The sequence below is a fragment of the Hippichthys cyanospilos genome, chromosome 9 (genome assembly GCF_059441005.1).
Source record: "Hippichthys cyanospilos isolate Australia breed blue-spotted pipefish chromosome 9, RoL_Hcya_1.0, whole genome shotgun sequence".
NCBI classification, from domain to species: domain Eukaryota; kingdom Metazoa; phylum Chordata; class Actinopteri; order Syngnathiformes; family Syngnathidae; genus Hippichthys; species Hippichthys cyanospilos.
In genome coordinates this window covers 8,406,624-8,434,013 of record NC_142377.1, presented here as the reverse complement: position 1 = coordinate 8,434,013, position 27,390 = coordinate 8,406,624, and the positions used below count along the sequence as shown (strand labels likewise).

At 39.7% G+C, this 27,390-nt stretch overlaps 1 protein-coding gene across 2 annotated transcripts in view; it reads left to right on the top strand.

Annotated features, from left to right (window-relative positions):
- The window catches only part of LOC148418721 (semaphorin-3F-like), a 54,781-nt gene extending 27,880 nt beyond the window's left edge, over nt 1–26,901 (top strand). The window contains exons 3-19 of one of the 2 annotated variants that reach the window (XM_088422688.1): nt 7,447–7,607; nt 7,870–7,932; nt 8,204–8,323; nt 9,998–10,087; nt 12,302–12,395; nt 15,136–15,255; nt 15,355–15,494; nt 16,364–16,478; nt 19,217–19,286; nt 19,375–19,519; nt 19,739–19,961; nt 21,656–21,744; nt 21,864–21,905; nt 22,007–22,164; nt 22,775–22,857; nt 23,131–23,264; nt 24,093–26,901. In XM_088422688.1, coding sequence (XP_088278814.1) covers nt 7,447–7,607; nt 7,870–7,932; nt 8,204–8,323; nt 9,998–10,087; nt 12,302–12,395; nt 15,136–15,255; nt 15,355–15,494; nt 16,364–16,478; nt 19,217–19,286; nt 19,375–19,519; nt 19,739–19,961; nt 21,656–21,744; nt 21,864–21,905; nt 22,007–22,164; nt 22,775–22,857; nt 23,131–23,264; nt 24,093–24,539 — 2,294 coding nt within the window. In that variant the 3' untranslated portion in view covers nt 24,540–26,901. The remainder of the gene's footprint in view (nt 1–7,446; nt 7,608–7,869; nt 7,933–8,203; nt 8,324–9,997; nt 10,088–12,301; nt 12,396–15,135; nt 15,256–15,354; nt 15,495–16,363; nt 16,479–19,216; nt 19,287–19,374; nt 19,520–19,738; nt 19,962–21,655; nt 21,745–21,863; nt 21,906–22,006; nt 22,165–22,774; nt 22,858–23,130; nt 23,265–24,092) is intronic. The other variant, XM_088422689.1, reaches the window with a different exon arrangement.
- Nucleotides 26,902–27,390: the final 489 nt, after the last annotated feature.

The window sequence follows — 27,390 nt, the reverse complement described above, 5'->3', positions numbered from 1 at the left end:
CTTACGATCGCTTTAAGAAAATTATAATAATAAACTTCACTTACAAATGATGAGGCAATTGTCAAAGAAATTCCTGCGGAATCATCACTGAAACCATTTTGACATGAATGTTGTTTTCTGAAACTATCTTGAGGATACTTGGAGTAATCATGCCCAGTGTTTATTTCATCACAGTAAGACAACTTCATATAACACAGTTAACGCATAATGTTTTCAATGCGTGAACAGCGTCATGGTTTTTCTGGCTAAATTGGGAAGACCCGCATGCCGGGAAGTGGGTGTACTGACAAAAACTAATTATTCACAAAATCACAAGCGAGACTACTGCGGAAAAATTAAAAATCAACACAGATCTGAAATGAGTAAAACTCAAGGTGTCAATGAAACAGCAGGTAACAAAACTTCGTGCCAATGACCCAACAAGATTGAAAGAAACCAGGAAACTAAATACAAGCCAAATGATGAGACAACGAGGAGGACCGGGAGGTGTAACCGATAGACCTGACGAGAAGACAGGGATTGAGTTTAACCCATAACAAAACAACAAATCTTGATAATCATCAGTATCTTATTTATGATGAAGACTTTTTTTCCATTCCGAATGCAGACCTCTGACTACTTGTTTATCTATTCCGATTTGCTGTTTGCGTGCTCATTTCGTTCATCAAATCAGCTGTGTGACACGTCGGGATAAACTTTGGAGTTATTTCGTGTACTGTATGTAGCACAGTAGGAGTGTGATTGTTTGAATACTCTTATAATGCAATTTCTTGATTGAAAAAAAAAGTGCAGGTACTCTAAGAGAAGTTCTCCAAAGAGTGCCGGTAACATGCCACCATTTCAATGTGCGCACCTAGTGACGTACGTCATTTACGCCAAGACGAGGCTTGGCTATTCTGATCTAACTGTTTACATGGCGCTTGTTACAATTGGCAAAAAGAATATACCACAGCTGGGATTATGCATAAAACTCAATTTGGATTTGGCCTTTTCATTCAGATTGAGGCTCTGGAGAATTTTCAGTCCAATTGGTCATTCAGATGAATTAAGTCCCCGTCCCACTGAGGGACGAACCTCGGGGAGTGTCGGCAAAGGCAACATCTCTTTTGTTCTGGTCGGAGTTCCTCCAAGGCCACAGACGTTTGCAATTTGATTCCGATGGGTCATTCAGATTCATTCTAAAGTACAGACGAATGTCTGGAGTAATACATGAAATAATACAGTACATGGCTCTTTGTAAAGCTGGCTAGTAATTCCTTTTCCAAACTGAAATTTGTCTTGAAATCATTTCAGCTTCCCAAACACCATTGTTGTATAAGCAACTCTTAAGCCCATATGTGGTTTCTCAGTTCCCATATTGTCCGAATTTCGATTTTTGGACAAGAGTGTATTTTGAGGGAGAACCTTCAGTTTCTGGTTCCCAGGTACACGCTTCACAAGGATGGATTCCGCAGATCAAAGAAATGAGCCAGTGATTGCTCCATGCTTGGCTCCTCATCACTCATCATTTTTCCCTATTGAGTGTCAAAGCAACTGACTGCTTGCGTTTGATATCCCTCATCATGAAATTCCAATTGTTCCTTATCAGCCTTCGACAAGGAACTGAACTGGCATTGGCGTTGGCAGTGGCGTGTGCTTTTATTTTCGTATTTGAAACCTGAGCACTATGTTGTAGACTACCCATATCACCATCTTGTAGTGAATGTGAGATGCCCCACCCTTTATGTCAACCCACTTGTTTGTTTGCTCCAAGTTTTCATGAGGTGAACTCAAGGGAGCTCCCACTTAAATATACCACTTCAATATTGCTCACAGATCACGTACAATTTTGCGATAGTGACTGAATATTTTACTGTTTCATTCACAGGTAAATATTGAATTAGAAGTACTGTTTTGTATTGTAAAACAAATTATTTGTACAGTACTCTGTATAATCTGCATGTATATGACTTGCTGGTGGCGATATGGCTGCCGATGCAATCACACTTACTTAAAACACATATTTAGTGTTTGAAAATTCATGGGCGTTCTGATTGGCTGTTAGTAAAATTTTAACGTAACCCTATAAAACTATCGAACGAAGCTCTCTGCCGAATTCTGCTCACTGTACAGATTTCTCAGTGTGATGGCCTTAAATGTTCTTCTATAACTTTACGGATAAAGGTTTTACTTTTACTTTAAACATAATTACCCATTTCCTTTGCTTTTCTTTCCATTTCCAACTCATCGCTTATTCAGATTCATCTTTTAAACTGCCCATTAGGAAGAAAAACATGAAAAACCAAGACGCAACATCAAAGACAGTAGAAGTGGTGTCGGTTCATTTTTCACGGTATGTTCTTGGAAATTCACTGTTTTGAAGGGTGAAATACAGAATAAAAATGAATATTATCTTGTGAAAGTTGGTTTTGCGTTTTTCTTAAGATGTGGGTTCCTGGATATACGGAGTTAAAAAAAAAAATCATAGAATGGATACAAAACCATAGTACGAACTCGGGTTTTAGTCAGATTGTTTCCGTATATACAACGAACAAAAAAAGCACCAAAAAAATTGAAAATATAAAATTTCACCAAATGGGCCCGTATCCATTTTGCATCGAAAGTTAGCATCAAAGAACCTTTGTCTGTGTTCAGCCGACTGCGTGAATTGGATTTTCTTATTTTTAACCTGAGGACAGATCTCATGTTGCTATCTCTACCCATCTGCACACCACATAGGATCCAGGGTACAGGTGCATGACTGGAAGTCAATATGTTGCTTAGTGCACGGATCTTATTCCCTCCCTGCTTTACTTTCACCCTGAACAGCACAATTGGCAGGTCAGACAGAGGCGTGAGACAAGGCTCTCCTGTGTGATTCTAGACCCAACAAGTTTATTGTTTTTGCACCATTTATACTGCTCCTTTTACACACCACTTGTCACTAAATAACCTACCCACTTACATGTGCTGTGTTACTTACTGTATGTATTGTTTATATCTTGTTTTGTGTGTGTGTGTGTCTTGGTATTTATTTCCTTTACGACATTATTGTGGACAGCAAAGTAAGAGTTGCATTATATGGAGAAACTTGTGTGCATGACAATAGACACTTTGAAACTTTAATCTTTACCAAGTCATACACAGAATAACTATTGATTGCACTTTTTGCAATTAAACTTGTGTGAACCAGCTTTTACTCAGAGGTATTTTTTTAACATCTTATAAATGAGACTGTCCCTTGATACTCTCTTGGTCTAGTAACCTGTGCGCACACGTTGCTAATAGAAGCATTATTAAAATAATTTTCTTGAGGAGTACAACTGAGGCAACAGTTCAAGATTCAAGAAATTTATTGTCACATGCATAATTTGTACCACACAATTAACTTCTTATTCTGTTCACTTCCCAAGCAAGCAGACGACATTCTATAAACTAACAATAAATAAATAGCAATAAATAAATGAATAGCGACACAAACAGAGACAACGGTGCTAATAGCGTAGTGCATAATATCATGTAGTGCAAGATTTTAGTGCAAGATATTGTTTATGCATTCAGTGGATTCATTCATGAGGGATTTGTTAAGAATCCGGATAGCTTGTGGGTAGAAGCTGTTTGCCAGTCTGGCAGTCCTGACCCTCAGGCTCCTGTAGCATCTGCCCAATGGCAGCATTTCAAACAGGTCGTTTTGTGGGTGTGTCTTGTCCTTTATGATGTTTCGTGTCCTCCGCAGAACCCTGGTGGGGGTTAAATGTCCTGCAGTGAGGGTAAGGCTGCTCCACAGATGATGACTTGTGGGCCTACCCTTATTGTTTTGGCAGTGACGTACGCATGCCCAGACTGAACACTGCATTCGCAATTCTTTGCTAAAGTGTTCGAAACAAGATGGCATTTTGGGTCGTTCCGTGTCAAGTAACACCATCTCCCTCCGCTCTGGCACCTCCTCAATTCGCCAGATTTTTATTCCCCTGGGCCCTCACGATGTCAAATGAAAGAATCTGACGTTTAAATCCACCTGCTCAAACATTTTATTTACGTGATGAATTTATTCACTCATTCAATCCCAAATATGGATTGAATGTGTTAATAAACCATCTATGGAAGAATCCAAAGTCCTTTTTATAATCCTTGTACTTTCTGCTGTTTAAAAACACACTTCTGTCATCACACCCAAAAATAAATGATGTCAGCGCTGATGTTTATAGAGCAGTAGAATGACGTCCAATCACAATTGGTCACTGGAGGCACATGTTTAGTCCTACACGGATGCCAGGCGTGAGCTAACGTGTCCACTTGTAATCGGATCACCTGAGATGCACATTAACGTCAGGTCCGAACGTTGCCAAAGACTTAACTTAAGCTCCGAGTTATTCGATGTAATGAAAGAGCAAAGTTTCCCTGCGGGCTTAGCTTTTTTCAACAACACCACCTCATACAGTAGGCCTTCAATTCCTGCAGCGAGTGACTGCATTTAAGACACAGAGCATAGAGTCAGATGCCGATATTGTATTTATCCGATGATTATGAGCTTGGGTTACTTGTTGCTATGTACTGCTCACATTCCCGCCTCAGCTGACATAAGGTCCCATCTAGCTACAACAAACATACAGACGAGCTGCTGAAAACGGAATGTGTGTGCATGCGCAATGTGGCCGGCCATTGTGTCCTAAGTCATACACACAGACGCAAACTGAGCGTATGGGGAGTCATCATTCAACTTAAGTCTCTAACACAAATAATCGCGGGGTCAGGCCAAATGTTGTCGTTCCACTGCACAAGGCTTGGACAGCTGTCCATCTCTCCGCTGACATGTAAACATTCCCTTGGTGGGCACTGTTATGAATTCAAACCTCACAAATATAGCGAATGTCATTTTTAAAAATGTTTGCTTATGAGTGTAGCCCTAAAAAAATGACTCCGGTCTCAAAAGTTGGATGCGCTCAGCTTTCCCGTTGGGTCACTTTATAACAGTCTTGCTGCGGTCATTATTTTATGACTTAATGGTTGACATGTTGACAGCTGCTATAAATTTAAGTCAAAACTTGTGAAAGTCGTCATAAAGAGTTGTGTTAACAGCTTTTAATTAATTATACATACCAGCACTAGTCTGCATTTTATAAAGACACTGGCTAATAATACATTTTTGTCTCTTTAGGTGTACCTTTGGTGTTGACAATTAAAAAAAAAGTATATATATTGTTAAAAAAGGCATCTAAAAGCGTTTTAGTTGCATTAACACACACTTACAAAAGCCGGGGGCACCTATTTATCGAAACAACATGCAAATATTTAAGCCACGTTTGGCAGCAGGGGATGGAGATGTGACACGGTCATCCTGACAGCAAATCCATTCAATGCATTTTCCTCATTGGAATTTCACACATCTGAATCAGTCTTGCAGTTTTCCTGACACAAGATACAAGTCAGTCCCGCAATTTTCCAATCAATACCAACAAAAGGCCATTGAATCCATCTGTATTGATAGTAAAACTGTGAAACTGACTTAGTCATTGCAATTTTAAAGAGAAAATACAAACAAAAGTTTCAATCTTGACACAGATTCGAAGCATGAGTCCAGTGAGTCTTTTCATGGTCAGCGTCTGAATCAGCATCACAAGTTTCCAGAGTCAATACTGATGGATTTGAGTATTAACTCAGATTTATTTCAATTTTCCAGAGTCAATAGTGATGAAGCGTCCTTCAATCCATCAGTATTGACTCCAAAACTGTGAGCCTGGCTCAGAATTGTCATTGCGAGCAAGAAAAGGGCGCGTATTGAAGGGGAAATTAATGTCACAACTCCTGCTGGCAAGCATGGCTGTGCACAAGTTGTCCCGACAAATAGGTTCCCTTAGCTAGTATCAGCTCATTTTATTACAACCAGGTAAACCAAGAATGCATTTGGATACAGTTTTTCTTGATAAACCACATATGTTTTACCTTCTCTGAACCACAGGTAGGCATTAGCAACACTAGATTCTGGTTAACCTCGTAATGTGGCGCTCTCTCAGCTTGATCTTGACTGTATATAGAACAAAGACTTAAGCTCAGTTGTTGTCCAACAGTATGCAAATCCTAACCAGAAATGCTTGTCGAGGAGTGTGTTTACCTATGGTGTGGTATGGCCTTTGCTTGTAGGAGGTCGATGAAAACCAAAAGCCCGTATCAAACAAACGCTCCATCACATTGTTGGAAGATTGGGTTACTCTCGACATGAAAGGACATGTTTACGGCATCGTGTTACCAAAGACAGACTCCAAGCTGAGCTTCGTGTAATAATGTTCAGGAGGAATGACCAAAATGATATGCGTGTTTACACGGGCTTGCCGGTAAATTGACATGTCACTGTAGGGTGATTTATTCTAGTCCCTTTCAGGAACTGTGAATCTCAGGTGTTGAAAGGTAACCCGATCTGATAATAACTCTGAAGATCGCATATTTGTGGGTCAGCTTTAACTCTCCGTTGCACGTTGGTACCTTCGACACAAAACGACTCTATGGATGACCGGTATGGAAGGGACTTACAGCATGGCTGTATCCAAGTATTTTGTCTGACAATGGCTCTTTCATGGAAGTCTCTAGCAACCTTTGATGAGACACTTTCCAAATCTTCAGATCTACTCAGGTGGTATTAAGCCATCAGCACCTTGTGACAGACATTCAGTTGCACGTCTTCCTAATGTGTGGGGTTAAGTTACATCATTGTTTGTGAAAAACCATCAGGTAACTCCAAACGGCTCCGTACTGGAGGAGCACCACAAAGATTTACTTGTACATGCGCTCAGGGCTACAGGTACTTAAGTCCGGACTTAACACGCATTTCTGTTGTCTCGGACTTGACTCAGACTCCTCGGCATTTGGCTCGGACTTGTCTTAGACTCACAAATTGTTTTGAATGACGATGTTTTCATTCTTGAAAATCTAAATAAAATTTAAGTATTGTCAAAATAGCACACTTTTAGGTTAAACTGACACAGAGTGCCAAAGCACGCTGTTTCTTTCAAGTCATGTCAGCAAACAGGCGGGGTACAAAAATTGGATTTACGTACTGTCGATTAACTGTGCTAGGCACAACCTGAAGCAATCTGAAGATTATGGTCGTGAAAATAGTATTTTTCAGTCTTAAGGTCTTCTCATGATCTTATCTAGAGTTGGACTTGGACTCGGACCATGTGGACTTGGAATTCGACTTTTGTGACTCAAATGCGACTTAGACTCGGACCTATGTGACTTGGACTCTGACTTTTGACACTCTAACTGGACATGGACTTGACCTTTGAGACTCGAACTTGACTTCGACTCGGACCTTTTAGACTTGCACTTGTCTGACTTACCTTTGAGACTCGAACTTTGACTCGGACCTCTGAGACTCAAACTTGGCCTCCACTCGATTTAGGTGAACTTGACTACAGTTCTGCATGTGCATCACATTTTTCAAAAACAAGAATGTCTTCCTCCACACAGAACTGAGATCTACTGGTACTGCTCATCATTTTGCCTATCTCCTCAACACGTCTGATTACCGGATCTTGCGGATGGATGAGGACTACGACCGCATGTACATCGGTAGCAAGGATCACATCCTCTCTCTGGATCTCCACGACATCAACAAGGACCCTCATATTGTAAGAACTGCTTTTTGTCTCAATTTTTGCCCCCTGGGACCACAGTGCACCAGCAGCCGTGGTTTGCGTTAGCTCAAATCCAGTTTTTGTTGGCATTCGCTTTTCCTGTTTTATAATTAGTCATTTAAAGGTTGTTATTGCATTAGGACAATCCCTCCGGGACTAATATTAGCCTTGGTGGACGTCCATTGCAAATTTAGCCGCCCATAAATACATGTGACGTGTAACTATTTGCAAAAATGAAATGTTTTCTCGCTCGTAGATCCACTGGCCAGTGTCTGAGCGAAGGAGGATGGAATGCCTCGTTAGTGGGAAAGATGCCAATGTAAGTATGCCTCTTGACAGCAAACCTAAAGCCCCTGCAAAAATCATGAGATTTGGATGATTTCCATTGGCAAGACAGCTTTTTATGAAAGTGCTTAGTTAAATGTTTGCAGTTCCCCCTAATATAATTTTACGTCACTGGTTGTAATTGGCAACTTGTTCTTTCACAACAGCAGTCACACCGAACCAAACATGTTTGGAAGGTGGTTTTGAAGGGTTCTTCTTATTGATGTTTTAACAAAAAAAAAATGCTTTGTAATTCATCTCTACAGGAAGAATGCGCTAACTTCATCCGTCTAATTGAGCCATGGAATAGAACACAGCTGTACGTCTGTGGGACAGGAGCTTACAACCCAGTCTGTACCTTTGTCAACCGGGGGCGGAAATCTCAGGTAAGATCCCCAAAACATCATCATCATGCACATAGGGCCCTAATCCTGAACCCTAACTCTAACCCTCTTAAATTAGATTATACTCTCAACCCACCTGCGTATTTATATGATAATTAATGAATTTCCAAAGCTCTGAAGCAGTTCGGTGTATGTCGCCTCTAAGCAGACACCGCACCGCAGGTTTACTCAAGCCCAGCTGTTGTCCCAAATGAGCTGTTAAAGCCACTCCGTTTAGCCTCAACCTTTAATGGTGCCACTTGGCTTTCCTAAGGCAAGCCAGGAATCATAACCTCCCTGTTCATTGACATTAAAAGCCCACTCTTTTTTAAGTATTATACTTGTTTCCCAACGACCACGGGATTTCAATAAAAACGACGTATTAGACGTCATCGACTACTGTACTAGCCCATCGAGATTCGATTACAATCCGTGCGGAGAACATGTCGCAGCAAGTGTGGCTTTTATGAGTTTCTGATCGCATCTGGTTTTTAAAAGGCCTGTTCGAACAAAGGTCCACCATCTTTTCGGTCACCGCTATATCCGCAGCTTCTGGTAAACGTCACAGTAATTGGAAGTGGGAACTCCCATTATGGCGTGTCCCTGGAAAAGTTGCTGGTTTCTCCGTTAATGAGAAGGTTATTTTCTTTGTCACGTTGTACGCATATTTGAGCATTCCCATGAGCACAATTTTCAGTCACATGGAGAAGATGAATATTTGAAACAGCTTTTTGTATTTTTTTTAACCTATTAGGCACACTTTGAATCCTTTAATTTCATGTCTTATAATCAGGTTTGCGTCATGGAGAAGTGAGCCTTTTACAAATTGTTGCCGGTTTGGTCATTCATTGTCGGCACACCAAATCCGTCATTATCAGTTCGCCATTTTTCAAGCCCGAACAAAAGCTGATCGTCAGTCTGTCGGTTCGTCGTTTTATTTTACCGATGCTTCCTTCGTCACTACAAGGTGCGTATTTTACCATTTTTTTACTGGTTGCTTGTATGTTAGCAAAACTGACATTTGTTGGTGACGGATCGACAGAACGCCGTCCATGAAAACACTCTATGCGTTACTACTTAGTTGGCCATATTTTTTTTAGCTTTCTCGTCATTGCTCGTTCATGGGTAAAACGGGAGTTCATCAGTGACGGTGGACCGACAGACCTCGGGCCTTACAAAATAGAATATGGTAATCATGCACAGGTATACAACAAAATTGAGCGCGCTGCTCTGATCGGCGCATGTTAATAAAGTAAAAAATAAATAAAAAATCAATAGATTAGAAATCATAGAACCTGGTGAAAAATAAAACCTTGTGTGGTCTATCTATGGAAAATTCCAAATATAGACTTGTTCATTAAGACTGCGCTGTATGCTGCTGTGCACATTATGTTCCTCAAAATTGGACATTTATTTATTCAGTTTTCAGCCAAAATGTTGTCCTGAAATGAATACACATTTTATGGCTCTTTTTACAGATCTCTGGGTGTGGTCTTTGAGAAAACCTCAAGTAAAACGCCATCAATATAAAGATTATCTTGACACATATACTTTTTTAATGCGTGCATACATAATTGGAAGCCTCTTGAGGTTTTCGGAAGCAATCTCTAACCAAGTCCCAGGCCCTTTTCCGTCTGTGGCGTAACACCCAGACTGTGTTGCTATCTCCTGTTTTAGACCTCCATGTATCTTCAGATGGCGCAGGCCAGAGGAAGGGCAAACCGTGCCGCTGAACCTAGCGCTGTGCACGAGACACTTGGACTCAAGGTGTGACGTCGGCCTTGTTTGCGGCGACTGATCATAATCGCAAGCTGCATGTGCCATTTCTTTGTTTCTGGCCATCACGTCTTCCGATTTTCCGCCCAAAGCATGCTTCCTGACCATTTTTGTGCACTCTGTGTGTTTTACGCTCTATTTTCCACCCATTTTTCTTCACGTTCACCTCATTCTCTCGTCGTTCTGGCTTATCCATCCTCTGTTTTGATAGGAAGGTATATTTGTACCAGGGCTGGGTTGAAGTAAAATGACAAGCCTTCAACAGGAATGTTTTGAGGCAGCGGGTTTCGTCCGCGTCTCACCCACTCCCACAGCAAGCTGTATTAGCCCAGAGCAAACAGCAGTCATCTGGAGCCATAACTGGCTGTTCAGTAAAGGAAATAAAAGAGCTGCCTATTTGAACATGTCTGACTTCCTCAAGCACTTTAAATAATTGACTTGGGGCTTGAGTGAAAAAGTTTTTTTTCATATTATTTGTTGGACCTTGAAGCGTCCCCTAATTTAATCATTGTTGTTTCCTTAAATGTAATCTACATTTTACAAAGTGCTAAGAACAACCGAGTCAGTTAGTTCAGTTCTTGTTTCTTCCTCTGATAAATTTGCAACCAAAAGTCAACGGCACAAAAGCAGGCAAAAAAAATGAACATTTACATTAAAAAGTTGCTCAATGGCTCAAAAGGCTTTTACCCAAGTAAATACTTGTTTCAAGCTTTTTAGAAAGTAGTTGGTGAAAAACGTGATTAACAGTATCTGATCAACCATGGAATATTTTTGTGATGAATTAGGTAAAATAATAATAATAATAATAATAATAATAATAATAATTGCGTTTCAGTTCTAGTTTTATTTCATATTTCATGTATTTTTATTGTTTTTAAAATTTTATACTGTATATCATTGTGCTTTTTTGTTTGTTATGTTTATGTATTTTTATATGTATTGTGTGTATTGCGTTTTTTTCATTATTTGTTTTGCACAAATTATATGCATTTTTTTTTAAATTATACTCTTGTTAAAACTCATTCCCATGAGTTAACTCATTTTTTTGGTAAACGTTCAAAATTTCTTTGCAACTCAAAAGACACTTGACTGTTTCTGAATGGCTTAAAGTGACACTATGTAAGATTCAGACTGTTTTTCATTAAAAATGAATAAATTAAATGATTGCAAATTTCAAAAACGTGCAAAGAAATGTGCACTTAACGACCAACAGTATGTTTTAAATACAATCATAGGTCTAGTCATCATTCAATTATATCACATGGGAGGTTGCCAAGTCAGTTATAGCTAGAGGAGGACTGTGTGTTGCTGCATTTACCGTAATGCCTCTAAAGCAAGCACGTGCGAAAAATTACACATACTCCCTCATCTTAAGAACATTTGATGTCATTTTGTTTTCCTTTTTAATTGTTATACATGTTTTAAGGCTGAAATTTCCTCCATCACAGTCTTAATACATTTTACCATTAAGGTTTTCCTCTGATCTCTTTCTTTACACACTCTCGAAGTTCAAACCTTTTTAGAAGGGAATCTACACCGCAATATTTAGCGCATGTGTCGCTGCCGAGCCAAGTTCTGGACCTTTTTTAAAATGTCAACACGTGGCATGATTGTGAGTGAGCTTCCAGCTCTTGTTTGCACGAGCGCTGATTTTAATCAAATTTGAGTGGGTATATCGAGGGGTATACGCGATAAAGTGAGTTTAGCATGAGCGTTCTTCTACTTTGTTACTGATGGACAGCGACAGACATCTCTGTCCCTACAGGGAATCGAAATGGGGATTTGACATGATTTGCTGGGTGCAGCCATAGCACATGCCATTGCATGCCACTGATTGGAATATTTGTGCTCATAAATGACCAACAACCATTTTTCAATCCATCAAGCAACCTCCATTTTTGTCTTGGCACCAAACATCGAAGGAACACGTCACAATCTCCATTATGCTGCGAGAAAGCACATGCAGAATAATTCTGCACTGCAGTAGCTTGAAGATGGATTTGAAATTCCTCCTTCACCCCACATTGCATTTTTTTAAGTGAATGCACTCTCATTATCCTAATACTCCACCCCCCATCAGGCCTTCAAGATCCCACGGGAGTCAGAGGGAGCCTCATTTTCCCCACACTGGGGAATCGCTGTGACAAGATCAAGAGTGCTGAATTTATTGCCATCTCCATCTGATTTTTTTTTTTTCAATTGCAGGAAGACATTTTCCATTTGGAGCCTGGCAAAGTGGAGTCTGGGAAAGGGAAGTGCTCCTACGACCCCAAGCTCAACAGCGTTTCTGCTTTAATTAGTGAGTGCCTATAATGTTGTTATTTTTATCATACTCTTATGCCATGTACCTTTTCACCAGTATATTTCCAAACGGGTCCTGTATTACAATGTCTCCTCATTTATTGTGGGTGTTACGTACATTACCAAAATACCATACAGTAACTGAAATCCGCAGATAGAACTTTTTTTTTTTTTTTGCTTTCGTCCCCTTTTATTTAGTTTGTTTCTTATTAAAAAAAAAAAAAAAAAAAGAACACAGAAAATATATATATTTTTTGGTCCTGGTCAGATTTCTTCAGATTTATAAGGAAAAAATATCAAGATATATATACTGTATATATAATATCAAGATGCTGTAGATATATGGTCATTAATGAAAACCCATCGGGTAAAATTGCTATTTTTTGACCGGTCTGACATAAAAAGAAAAAAATTTGAAGAAAATTAGTGGCAGTGAAGTCACACTATCCATGTGGTTTCTTCCTATCAGAGGTAATGGAATTACAGCTCAAAAATCTACTATTTTGAGAGGTCAGGGTAAAAACCGTAAGCCCCAACATTTTTCCCAAAAATTAAGGCAAATGTATGTGTGTCTTCTCTAAACCGTAACTTAGAGATTAGATTTTTTTTTTCTTAATTCAACGCCATTTGAGGACGATTGATCCATCAGCCACATAGTTTTGAGGCACAGATGTGCATTTTAATATGGGGTTTATTCTTTTTTACAATAATTACCGCTAGAGCATTTTTTTTTTTTAAAGAAGTGTGCAGACTGAACCAATGTCCGAGTCTACACAGAAATATTACTTAACCATAGAGGATCATCTAAAGGCTATGTCTCCAACTGATTCAATTATGCATGGCAAGGTATGGAGCTGAGATGCCAAGATGAGATTTATTTTGTTTTGCTATAGTTTTTACAATGTCACTGAACCCTTGGTGCATCTTATACACCGGAACATAGAAAATACCAGAATCTGACCCCAAAATTAAGGCTGCACCCTATACACAGGTGTGTCTTATATTTTGGTATTATGGTAAGATTTTAGTTTTTTTTTATTATTAGATTGCAATCCAATTTTATCACATTAAATATATTTGGTCCATTTGTAATCTTCAAAAGAAAATGTGTTAAATCATCACGCTTTTATGGTCCGGCACCTGCATTTACTCGATGTTTTTTTTTTTTTTTTTCCAGTATTTGAACCCTTGAACGCCTGACTTGATTTCCAATTATAAAAATAATAGAAAAAAATAACCCTAAGCCTTATTTTTCAGGCAGTGGGGCTCCCTCCTAGAAACATAAACTATATATACACTACTATATACTATATAAACTAAGCTATCATGACATATCGTTAAAAACAATAAATCTCAGCCTTCATCACTGCCAAGCGACCGGCGTGGAACAAATCATGTCATCGAAGATTTACAACCCGCGTTCATTCGTTGGCATCACACAGGGGGCAATGTTGTCAAGCTGAGTGCCATGACATCCAGTCTACCACTGGCTAGTCAAGCTGTACGCCACATTACACATTAAATCAGATCATCCGCCAACGTATCAATGATGGATGGAAAAATACATCACGCCGCAACCAACTGGGACATTGAATGTAAAGGGGGGGGCGGGGATCTTTATTTCTTCTGCACCACCCCCCGTTGTCCCACCTGCTCTCCATCGGGGCCTACACAGCAGCTGGAGGACAATCACCTTGCCTTCTTCCCGTGGCATAACGAGGCTACCATACAGTATACGCACATCTGTCCACACATATGCCTGTGCTTAGATTTTATGTCTTAATAATGTGTGAAGGCTTGTTGAAGAGGTTTAATAGACTGTTTTTGCAAGCAATGGTTTACCTGTGAAATATATAAAAAAGGACCTTGTCCGCTCGTAAGAAGGTACAAAACACACACACTGAAGCTGTCTATAATGAAGTCAAAAAGGTGCGAACCGAATGGTGGGTTATACTTGATTGTACACTGTTTTATGGACACAATGTTCTATGGAGTGAAAGTAATGAATACATAGTATGTTTTTTGTTCTATAACGCATCCTTAAAAATCCTTAAATGTTCTCAAAAACCAGCAGTGCACACTGTAATCAAGTGTGCTTTATGTATGGTTATTTGTCATCTTTAAATCAGATTCCTTTCTATTTACGTTTTCCGAAAAATACGTACTTTCCAAACATCCACGATGGGTTATAAGATTAGCAAAAATATGTTCTTGATAGGGCTGAATCTGAATTTGACTTATATAAGTTTGACGTGTTCGCCATGCTGATGCGTTTCCCTTAACTCGATGCATGTTATAACCCTGTGCACGTTATAACCCGGTTCACGTTATAACGCCTTATATGTGTACGTGGAGGGGACCACTTGATGAAAACGCAAATTTTACAGGGAAGCGAGAAAAGCATGAAAAACCAAGAAGCGATTTCGGAGAAATACAGAATAAAAAAGAATATTATGCTGTAAAAGTTTGACTTTTTTTTTTTCTCTCAAAATATGGGTTCCAGGAGTTATGGAGTCCAAATGTGTGGGTTATTGTTTCTTCATTGTTTCTCTATATACAATGAGCACAAAGAACACATAAAACGAAATATTTCACTCATTTCATACCCATTCATGGAATTTTCCCAAAATAGACACTGTCGTTTAGAAACCGCGTTATAACGTGGTGCACCTTATGCTCTATGTGCCCGCTGTGGGGTTGACATTTTACTAAACTGAATGATCGTATTTCTTTTTCAGACGGTGAACTCTATGCCGGAGTCTATGTCGACTTCATGGGAACGGACTCAGCCATTTTCCGGACTTTGGGGACGAAGACCGCCATGCGAACCGATCAGTACAACTCCAGATGGTTGAATGGTAAATGCCTTACTCCTCCGTCCGTTCGGAGTATCTCAACAAGCGGTAAACAGGAAACGCGTTCAGTTTATAAAATATATCAGCCTCTTCCACCCGCAGATCCCACTTTCGTCCATGTGCACCTCATCCCCGACAGCGCGGAGAGAAATGACGACAAGCTGTATTTCTTCTTCCGGGAGACGTCGTCCGAGATGGGCCAGAGTCCTGTGACCCAATCCCGCATCGGACGCATCTGCCTGGTGTGTATACTCTGCACTGTTTGTTTGGGGATGTAAACATAATGAAAAGAAAACCGGCGTCTCCAGTCCCCGTGGTCTCAAGAGTCACCCCCCGTGTTGAAACGTTTATGTGTTGAACTCGTATTTGGTCAACACCGATGTGCTGGAATCCACATGTGTCTTTAACCGTCCTGTCCACAATGCGTCCCTCTGTCTGTTTGGCAGCCCTTTGCCCCCTCACCTTTTGACCCTACGACCTTTCCTGTCTGATTGTCCGATAACACTTTTAGTGTAAAGACCGGTTAGAAGTTGTACTTCATCAATCTTGCTTAATAACCTATTCATGCTTCAGAAAATACTGTGACTGGACTCATTTTAAAAATGTAGTCTAGAGCAGTGGTTCTCAACGTTTTTTCAGTGATGTACCCCCTGTCAAGTATGTTTTCAGCCAAGTACCCCTTCCACGAATCCAATAATAAGATTTAAATACTTACTTTGTATTAGTCCACAAAAAATAATCAACATAAAGCGCCCTCTTTTGGATTACAGCAGAAATCTGTTCACAAAAATAAATCATTAACTTCATTATTAATGAATATTTGTCCAGAAAAAATCATCCACACAAGATATTTAAATTCATAGCAGTCTTATTTTACTTTTTACTCCACCACAGATGGACTAGTATAAATACGAGGAGAGCGTGTTTATCCTCCCAGCCCCCATCTTCCGTTAAGCTTCCTCGTAATGCAAACCAACATGTTGAGCTTTGTGTGGGAGACTCCACCTGTGGTTTGTTTTCAGTAGAGTAGCGAGATGAGTAGGCGGATAGGATGTTCGTGTGTTCAAACCATGGCAAAACCATTTTATGGTCTCACTTTTTTTAACCGCAGAATGATGATGGCGGTCACTGCTGTCTGGTCAACAAGTGGAGCACCTTCTTGAAGGCCAGGCTCATCTGCTCGGTGCCAGGGGCCGATGGAATGGAGACGCACTTTGATGAGCTCCGTGAGTACAAAATACACCATTGGCAGTTAATGCTAGGGATGGGAGGAAAAAAAAAAAAACATCTCATGGATCATTTTTCACCTCCGAAAAAAGATCGAGTTTTCTCCATTGGTTTTATGAAACATGTTTGTCCGCGATATTATGTTCCAATCCTTTGATTGTTCCAAAGGCATTTTACAGGGGAAGTGTTTAAAGAGGACACTAGGGAGCTGAAATATCACCCAGATGGTGTCAACATGTCAAATTTCAACAGGACAAAACCTCTTGGTTATTACACCACCAGAAGTGTTGTCGCTTGGCTCAAATACCGTGAGAAGGATGTGGAAGAAAAGGATCCAAAAATGGTCAAAATACCTCACCCTTGTGCGGTATTTTGACCATTTTTGGATCCTTTTATTTTGTCTAATTATTTGATCTTTACATCAAAAGCATTTCACATCAAAGGCAACGCAATGAAAGAAGATGCTAGGGAGCTGAAATTTCACCCAGATGGTGACAAATTTACACATGGCACAACCACTTCGTTATCACACCACTTCCCGGTGTCATGGCTTGGCTCAAATACAGTGAGAAGGATGTGGAAGGAAAGGATCCAAAAATGGTCAAAATACCACACAAGGATAGCTTTTGATTTGATATGATTTCTGACTAGGATATTAGTATTGGTCTTTCTATCCGTGCTCCTTTTAGAACTTGATTTGGTAAACGATGCCCTCTATGATGACTGCGATACAGTGACGTAAGAACTGCATTAGCACTAGATGCTAGCTGCTAGTAGCAACTATGTGACGGACATAAAAATTGGAAGAGGACAAGCTGAAATGTCAGGAAGACAAATCGAGCTAGCCGTCACGTGACCGCACATTGGCTAATTTCAAAATAAAGGTTTCCGGAAGCTATTGCATCAGCATCAGTGTTTTTCAGGAAACTTTTATTTTGAAGCTAGCTTTCTTGAAAAACTGTTAAATGTTAATGAAGGTGCAAACACCAAATAAACTTCACGAGTTTTTAAAAGCTATCTTCGATCATTTTTTTTTTTAAGGTACCTGAATTATACTACATGTGACATACTGTACATATTATAGCACCTTTGCATGCGATATGCTCGACTCGCGGATCAAAAATGTGATCCACTGGTTATTGTTGCTATGAAAACCTTAATATTTCCCTAAATTGACTGTTGCATTTCCCTCACAAATTCATTTTAGACCAAATTTTCAAGTCAACTTTAATATCTCAACTTAATATAATACAAATACACTTTCAAAAAGGTAAATCTGCAAGGAATATTTTCTGACTTCCTCTGCTTAGAATCCACTGTCATGCCGTGAATCATTTTGACAGTAAATATCAAATTACTCAGAATAAAAGACAAAAATGACGAGATTTATGAAAGGCATATTTAATTCCAAGTACCTGTCAAGTACGATCACATCTGATATGCTAAAAGAAAAACGATAGGTTCTGTTTCTCCAGCAGCACCTGCCAAAAACATCCTACATTTATACACACTAACGCACATGTGTTGGATCTTTGGCCCACGTTGTGACTTTCTATCTTTTGTCCATTTTTATGACCCAACAAGGGTACTTACTGTAAGGGGAGTTAGGAAGCCCCGCCCCTCCCCCACCATATCATTTCCTTTCAAGATGTCTTGCGCAAGTCTCTTTTGGGTTTTATTCGCGTGGAAATGGGGATTGATGGTCTGCAGATCAGATCACCAAATAGGAATGTGTGTGACTGTGAGAAGTTGGTTATTTCATGCCCTTTGAACAAAGATGACACTCAGGCTTGAGAAAATATGTGAGTGACTCGTCTCCCTTTTTCCAAATGCCGCATTGATTTTTACTATTTGAAATTCATGTCCCACTTCTCCAAATAGCATTTGTAATAAACTTTTCAAAATAAAAGGACACACTGTTTTGTAAAGGTTCCACTAAAACACAATGTTGCTTCATGTTCCATTTAATTTGCTCTTGATTTGAAAAGAAAAATATACTGTCTCACAGTGCATAGCAAGAACTTCGCCTTACTTGACTCAGGCTAAGACACTCAATGAAGACATTAAAAGGCTTGCAAATGTCATAAGTTGTCCGTTAGCACCCCCCAACACAAAATTTTCTATTGCATTATGTTCGCCAGTTGCCTTTGAAAGGATTCATACAGAAATCAGGGGAACTGCATGATAAAACATCGGGTTTTCAATATGTCCAAAATTGACAATATTTAAATTTTTAATGGAAGTAAATGCGCCCGACATGGGCTAAATTTGACTTTGTGAAGGATGTATCTCTCGACTTCCTGTTTGCAAGTATTTAGAAGGGACGGCATATTGAAAGTCCACATTTTTGACAACCTATGCAATATTTTAGCCTCTTAGTTTTTTTTTTTTTTTAATGTATTCCCTTTGATATCACGCATTTAAAACATCTAAAAGCCCAAATTGGGTCAAAGCTTCCGAGTCTAGTGGTTAATGACTGTCACCCAGTGTCTTAGACAGCCTCTTGTCCAAAGTCAGCTGGGACATGCTCCAACTCATGGAGTTCTACAAAAAGCTACATCACTTCTTTAAACTCCCGTTCAAATGTCACATGACCCACCTGACCTTTTTGAGCAAAAGACGCAGAACCTTCAACTTTTGTAGATAACTCCCTTTTTTGAAAGCGGGGGGCGCTACGAAACCCGTGTCAATATAAGATCTGTATCGCATAATGACGTATCTTTTTTTTGTCTTTCAGGTGATGTTTACATACAGCCGACACAGGACACCAAAAATCCTGTTATATACGGCGTCTTTTCTGTCTCCGGGTTGGTCTTCCCGCTCAATACAAGTGATTTCCGTTTGCACGTGTTGAAGCTTTCCTGAAAATATTTTCCGTCCCTTCTCGTGTCACAGCTCTGTCTTCAAAGGCTCGGCCGTTTGCGTCTACTCCATGGCGGACATTCGCATGGTCTTCAACGGACCCTTCGCCCACAAGGAAGGTCCCAATTACCAGTGGGTGGCCTACACCGGGAAGATCCCCTACCCCCGCCCAGGCACAGTAAGTCTCACCTATAGAAGGTCCAACCCTGCGTGGACCCCACACGCGAATCCCACAGCAAGCTGGCATAACATTGATTTTTCTTTGGCCTAAACCACAAATAGAAAGCGCGTGAACAAAACACGGCGTCAGCACAGCTAAACTGAGGATTTCTTTCAGAATGTGTGTTTTTCCTACACCTGAGCATGCTGAATGTTGTTGATTCTGTTCTCTGTGTAGTGCCCTGGAGGGACGTTCACCCCCAGCATGAAGTCCACTAAGGACTATCCGGATGAAGTGATCAACTTCATGAGAAATCACCCGGCCATGTACAATTCCGTCTACCCGGTGCACAAGCGCCCCCTAGTGGTGCGGACCAACGTGGACTATGAGTTCACCACCATCGCGGTGGACCAGGTGACGGCTGCTGATGGCAACTATGAGGTGCTTTTCTTGGGAACTGGTGAGTTAGGAGATTTTTTTTTTTTTTTAACGCATTCTAGGAGGCATCTCTTGTATTCTTTTTATAGCTTTTCTATACTTTTTAAACCTTTTGACAGTCTTAAAAAAATACAAAGCCAAATACATTTCTGATCGTGAAGATAACATTGCAAATAAATGTTTTTTTTTGTTTGTTTTTTTGCGAAATAAAGGATATGTTCATAATGCACCTAAAAAAAACAAACAAACATAAAATCATTTTGGTCATCATTTTACCAAACGTTCAATTGAATGAAAGACTATTTCACTTCATGTAAAAACATGTACTTGCTAAATAACATCCATATAAAATATTTACAGCACCAGTCAAAAGTGGTCTCACACTCATTAAGAGGTCAAAAAATTCTTGATCTTTTTTTTTTGCACAGCTGTGAAATCGAAGTCAGTCCAAAATATTTTTAAAATAAGATTTATATACTTTTATATTATATATACCCATGTATATATTTTGCAAAGCCCTATCTAGGAAAGAGTAAACATTTTGTGTAGGCCCTCTTGCCGCGCCGACCATAAATAAGATTATCTTTAAAAATTGTAATCTGGATGTAGGCTTTTGAACGTTGACGTGTTGTCACCATCTGGGTGGAATTTCAGCTCCCTTGTGGCCACTTTCAAAGCTTTCCCTTTGATGTAAAGAGCAAAGGATTGGACAAAACACTGTACAAGATTTTAAAGAGCGCCATCTTTTTCATATTTTTAAATACATTTAGAAAACCAACCAACAAATACAAAAAAAAAAAAAAAGCCTAGTAAGCATCCTGCATGATATCATGCTAATATCTTTCTATGCAATGTCGGGCCTGCTGAAGGAATGTGTTGGCTTTCAGCTGCTGTCAGACGCAAGCATTCACCCCCCCAATTGAAGACTCCCTGCACAAGTCATAACAATAAATTATGTATCCTGCTCACAGGAATGCCAACAGAAATCTCAATACTATTGATGTCTTTTGAAGAAGAAGGAGGACATTGAAAGTTAGGTTTGGAGTAATGGTATTCCAAAGATTTTATGTCAAGAAAAAAAAACTACAAGAATGTGGCATCTATATCTTCACTCTTCACGTTAAATGCGAAAAAATCCACTAAATCAGTCAGAGCAAGGAAAGGAAAAGATTTGGAAACATTTTTAAATGTGTAGTGTAGAATAACAACAATGTGGCCATTTACACAACATACAGGAAATAAAAACGAAAATATTCAAACGCACAATACAAAGACAGAATATTAAATAAATGATAAGATGACAAGCAACAAAATGCTTAAAAAAATCTCCCAGACGAACATTAGATGAAACCAGGATTGTTCGATACCACTTTTTTATACCGATACTTGTGCTAGTACTTATTTCTTGAGTAGTAACCCATACCAAGTACTGAGATCAGTTTTACGCAAAATACCTGCCAAAAACAATAGATAATTTTAAAGTAAAGACTTCCCGATTCTAATCTCTTTATTGAATGACAGCAGAGAAACATTAAAAGAAGACACTAGGGAGCTGAAATTTTACTCATATGGTGACAACGTGAAATTTGGTTTCAAGACCTTTCAGAAGTGTGCTTATCTGCTGAAATCCAAGAGGGTGCGCAATGTAGGTGTTTTGCTGACAAGCTGGTGTGTGTGTGTGTGTGTGTGTGTGTGTTTTTTTTGTTTGCTACCCAGACAAAGGAACAGTTCAGAAAGTTATCGTTCTTCCCAGAGATGACCTGCAGACTGAAGAGCTCGTACTGGAGGAGGTTGAGGTTTTCAGGGTTAGCATTTGTTTTATCCTCTCATACAGTATATATATATATATATATATATATATATATATATATATATATGAGTATGACAAGAACTTCATTAATATGTTTTCTTTTTGATATTTAAGATTCCGACTCCAATTACGACAATGAAGGTATCTTCTAAAAGGGTAAGCATGTCCGTGCATCTGTTGTGTTTGTGTCAAGTGCAATCATGAATTTGGTTTGGTGGCAACATTTCCTTAGCATCGCTTTGTGTTTACGTAAACAGCAACAGCTGTACGTGTCATCCGCGGTGGGGCTGACCCAGCTAGCGCTTCACCGTTGCGATGTTTACGGGGAAGCGTGCGCCGACTGCTGTTTGGCCCGAGACCCTTACTGCGCCTGGGACGGCAAGTCGTGCTCTCGTTACTCCGCTTCGCAGAAGAGGTGAGAGCAAACACTGCCGTTATCATTTATTTTATATGGTGTTCAACGGAATGTTGCAAAAATCGGGGGAAAATCAATGTGATGAATCCTATTAGAATGCATCTCAACAATTGTAATTTTAACGGTTTTATATTGTCCAAAATTTGGACAGTAATAATTTTTGCACACAAAATCTCGCACGTCCAGCTGCAATCACATAGAAATGTCAGCGTCGTTACATTTTGAAATTGTACGTTTTAATCGTCTGCTGGAAATTTCAATTCCAGAGTGTTTTTTTTTCATTGATATTATAAAAACGAAACAAAGGAATTTCCATAATTTGGAACATAATGCCACAAGGTTTAAACCTTGTGAGGTATTTTGTCAATTGCATTTCACGTAGGAGGGGAAGCATTGAAAAATGACAATAGGCTGAAATTTCCCTCAGATGCTGACAACATGTCAAATTTCAACATAGTACGACCACTTAGCTATCACACTAGCAGGAGTGTGCCATCGTTCGGCTCAGATACTGTGAGAACGATGTGGAAAAAAATGACCCAAAAATGGTCAAAATATTGCATTACAGGGTTCATTTTCTCGCTCTCTCTCTCCTTCCCGTCCTAAACAGATCCGACCCGTTTCGGCGAAGCCGCAGACAGGATGTCAAGTACGGCAACCCGATTCGCCAGTGTCGAGGTTTCAACTCCAACGGTGAGCCGCTCGTTCTTCACACCATCCTTTCATTGATCTTTCGTCTGCTGTTGACGCCATTTGTTTATAAATCAACTCAGGGGTGTGCCACTGACGTTACGTACTTAAAACGAATTGAGATGAGCCCTAACGGTGGGATCGTGTCAGTTTTATGCTAATATGTGCAATCCGAGCTCTTTGATTTGCCAATCCTCACTTTTTGGATGACGAGAGTTCATGGTAATGAGTGTTTTGTTGCCATAGTAACACATCTCTCCCTTTTTTGCCCTGCAGCTAATAAGAATACTCTTGAGATGGTACAGTATGGGGTGGAGGGAAGCAGTACCTTCCTGGAGTGTCAGGCCCGCTCGCCGCACGCCGTCATCAAATGGCATCTGCAGCGAGATAACAGCGACCGCAGGAAGGAGGTAAGATGCAAAAAAAATTAATTAAATGCCCACATGACATGTTTGATTTTGCTCTAATGGCTCTAGACTAGATAAATAATTGCATTGGAGGAATATGATAATACAACACAAGGCTAAGTGAGTAACTCATTTATTTCTTTTCGCTTCACTCCTGGTGTTATTTTTTTTCCTCTCAGGCACTGCGGGAAGCCCGTCTCTTTTGAGCTATGCAAAATATTTGAAAGGTCAAAATATACATGCGGGGACCCTCCCAAAAGACTCTTTTCTCTGAGGCTAGTCAACCTTCAATACACTCAGATTCGAGCGTCATTTTCTCCATTGGCTAGCATGGAAAAAAATGTGTGTCGAAGAGGCAACATTATTGGATTTTTTTTTTCTACAGATCTTTTTTAGTTGTGTACCCACTGGGAAATATTTCTTCAACCAAGTAGTCGTTCATGAGGGCAAAATATTTTTGGATGGAAAAAAAAAGATTACAAGAGCGCCATGCGGTCTGTGTCTGACTTACTACTCTTTAAAACTTTGTTGTCGGGGTGCCACTGTCAAATATTTTTGGAATTGATTATTCCATCAGTTAATCAAATAATGTGATAACATTTTCACTTTGCATTCAAGTGTACTGCAAACCATTTTGTCCCAGTTTATTGACCTAATATTTCTTTTGTTTGCTTTATTTCGGGGTTGTGGGGAGAGTTAGCGGCTGCTCACCACGCTCCGATGCACTGTATGTCGAGAAAATAAAATGCGTTCGCAGAATTCCTTTATTTCCCAGTCCCCGTTACCGTGAACATGGAGGATAGATGCTGTTTTTTTTCTTTCTTTTTGTAGATACGTTCTGACGGCCGCATCTTAAAAACAGAGCAAGGTCTGCTCCTGCGCTCCCTGCAGCCTTCCGACTCGGGCATGTACCAGTGCACCGCCACGGAAAAGAACTTCAAACACACCCTGGTCAAGCTGCAGTTGGTGGTCCTGTCGGGCCGAGCCGTCAATAACGCCCTGGTGGAAGGCGGGGGCGGCCTGCTGCCCTCTTCTCTCCACCCCAGCACCCAGTGGACTCCCAGCGCGGGCCAGTACAAGGACCTGCTGACCATTCTGAGCCAGCCTGAGATGAGCCTCATCAATCAGTATTGCCAGGACTACTGGCAGTTTGGTGACCCCGTGCAAGGCGCCCTCAAGGTCAAAGACCTCAAAGAGTTCAAGGAGCAGAAGAAACCTCGCAACCGTCGGCATCATGGCCAGCTAGAGGTCGAAGAGCAGGAGGATGTAGAGACATGAGGAGGCCAATTATGTAGCCGACGTCCTCCGCCACCCCCCCCCCCCCCCTGAAAACTCCCAGAGACTCGTTGAGCCAAGCACAAGAAAAAAACCCAAACACAAACCAGAAAAGAATTCAACCGAGAGAAAAAGAGGCTTAAACACAAACCCCAACATCCGTTGTTTCAAATCGTAACATGTGCTACTTCAGTATTTATTGTAGGTTGTACATAGTAGGCCTATCATTCTGTGGATTTGTTTGTACTCAGAAGAAAACGGGCTCTTTGTGTATAGGTAACTTTGGGGGCAGATATTGTTGGTGTTTTATTGTTGCTGTTACCCTCATTCTGTCGTATGACAATGGAGACTAAGTGGGAGGATTAGCCCAGTGAAGAAAAACTCAAATTCACAGAATTCTTAGCTTAAAAAAATCAGAAGAGTCCGAATTTCCCTGGATTCTGACTTTACTCTGAAGTCATATAGACAGAATTCTGTACAGTTGGAATTCTGACTTGATTTTCGTAATTCTGACTTTAAAGTCAAGTCAGAATTACGACTTTGAAGTCAAAATTCGAAGTCAAAAGTCGGAATTCTCAGTTTAAAATGATCTCAGAATTTTAGCCAGGGCCCTGGCTTGAAATTCAGACTTCTAACTACTGGGAGTTACAACTTCAAAATTCTCACTTTATTTGGTTTAATCAATGCCGAGAATAAAGTCAAAGTCAGAATTCTAACTCAATTCTGAAAAGTCAGAATTCTCACTCCATTCTGAGGATTAAGACATTCGACTCAATTCCGTGGATTCCAAATTCTAACAACTCTCAGGATCTCGAATTCTGACTAAATTCCAAACATTACAAATTGTGACTCAATACCCAGGATTCTGATTTCTGACTTGATTTTCAGGATTCAGAAATCTAACTCAATTCCGAAGATTGCGACTCAATACCCGGGATTGCGAATTCTAACTTTATATTAAGAATCCGACTTTTGAGTCGGAATTCTGACGATTCTCAGAATTCGTTAAGGTGAATAAAGTGACGATTCTGAGCTCAAAGTGAATATCCTTCCAAAATTTTTCCTTCTTCACCGGCTCTGATTTTCGTTCATAGGAGACGGTTTGTGCTATTGTAAGCTAAACGGAGCCCAGCTATGAAGCTCTTTACGTGACAGGGAAAATTTATCGCAAAAAAAAAAAAAAAAGGTGACGGGATGGCCGTTGTTTCTTGACTATTGTGACGCGGTACCAGGACACCCGCGGGAAGGCCCGGTGCACAACCCCACATGGATGCATGTGGACTGACATGACACTTAGGGGGGACCGTGGACATGAAGAAGTCTCCCCATTTTTTCCGTGGGTCACGATCCGGTAGATTTGAATAGATCTCGTAATGGCGGGGCTTTACCAAATGCAAACTTCGTATATATTGAGACTGCGGTGCAATAAAGAGTCAAGATTTTGTACAAAGGGCATTCTAATTTTTATTTTAAGGGCCGACAGCCAGGGCCAAATGCAGCAAGCGCACTTGTGGACGTCTGTGAATACTGTTAAAAAAAATAAATAAATAAAAGGCAGTGGTCCATAGACCTTTCGGTCCAAACGGAAATTTCCATTTACCGTATCCACAAGTGAGCATTGTAACAATGTTGTGACACTAACCAAATATTGGGAAGCTGGCTTTCTTTGTGTGCATGAAAATGTATCTGTACTGCATTTCTGATAAGATGTATGTGTGGTCTGCGTTTTTTGTTTTTTTTTCCCCCACATCACCTTTGAATTGGTAGATCAGACTTTGATAGATCAGTAAATGTAAACGTGCAGCCAGTTCAAGCATACAGTAATAAAAAAAAAAATTAACGGAACATGCAAGAATTTGGGTGTATATGTAGTAAATATGTGGATGGAATTCACCATGTGAGACCATTTTTTTTTGTCTCCTCCCTGTAAATGACTATAAATGGTTATGTCCTAACGTAATGAAAAAAATAAGATATTTAATTTAGACAAATTAGGCATTTAAAACGCTTGCCATTTTAGCTGGATCAAGAAAAATAACTTCTAAAGATATTTTTGCTGCTCTTCAACTTTTTTCCCACCTGCATACCTAAATTTGATTTTAGGTGATTCATTATTTTCCGTTATCTGACTTAAAAAAAAAAAAAAAAAAAAACAACGTTAAATGTGGTGATGTTATTGGACTGACCTAATGTGTAAAATACTTGTATCATCCCCTTTCCTTTGATGTTGCTAACTAATAAATTAAAGCTCTATATTTTTTCAAAGAATGGAATGCTTCCCCCCACTCATTGTGATGAACTTCATACTGGATGTTTTCTATGTTCTGCCTTCTCTGGAATAAAGTTGTATCTGTTCAAGTGTGAAGTATGCACATTTGTATAAGATACGCACTGCATTTGCACATCAAAAACGCGTCAATATTTTGAGCGCGCTTGCATTAGATATGCTTGTGGGAAATCGAGCCGACACTAGAGGGAACCATCAGCATATGCAAGGCCAAGCCGGTTCCCTCAAACGCATCAGAAGGCGCTCAGAAGAAAAAAAAAAAAAAAAAAAAAAAAAAAAAAAAAAAAAAAAAAAAATATATATATATATATATATATATATATATATATATATATATATATATATATATAGTATTTTTATAATTACATATATTTCCAAGGGTGTTATTGACGTTTTTTTTTTTTCCCAGATGTAAGGAAGAACCAAATAAATAAATTCATGCAAAGAAAGCAAATCAAAAAAGCTCAAAAATTGTTTTGACAACTTACAAGTGTTAAAGTGATCAGTAATGTAAAAGTAAGATACTACCCTCGTATTTAATTACCTGAAGTAATTGATTACCTGGAT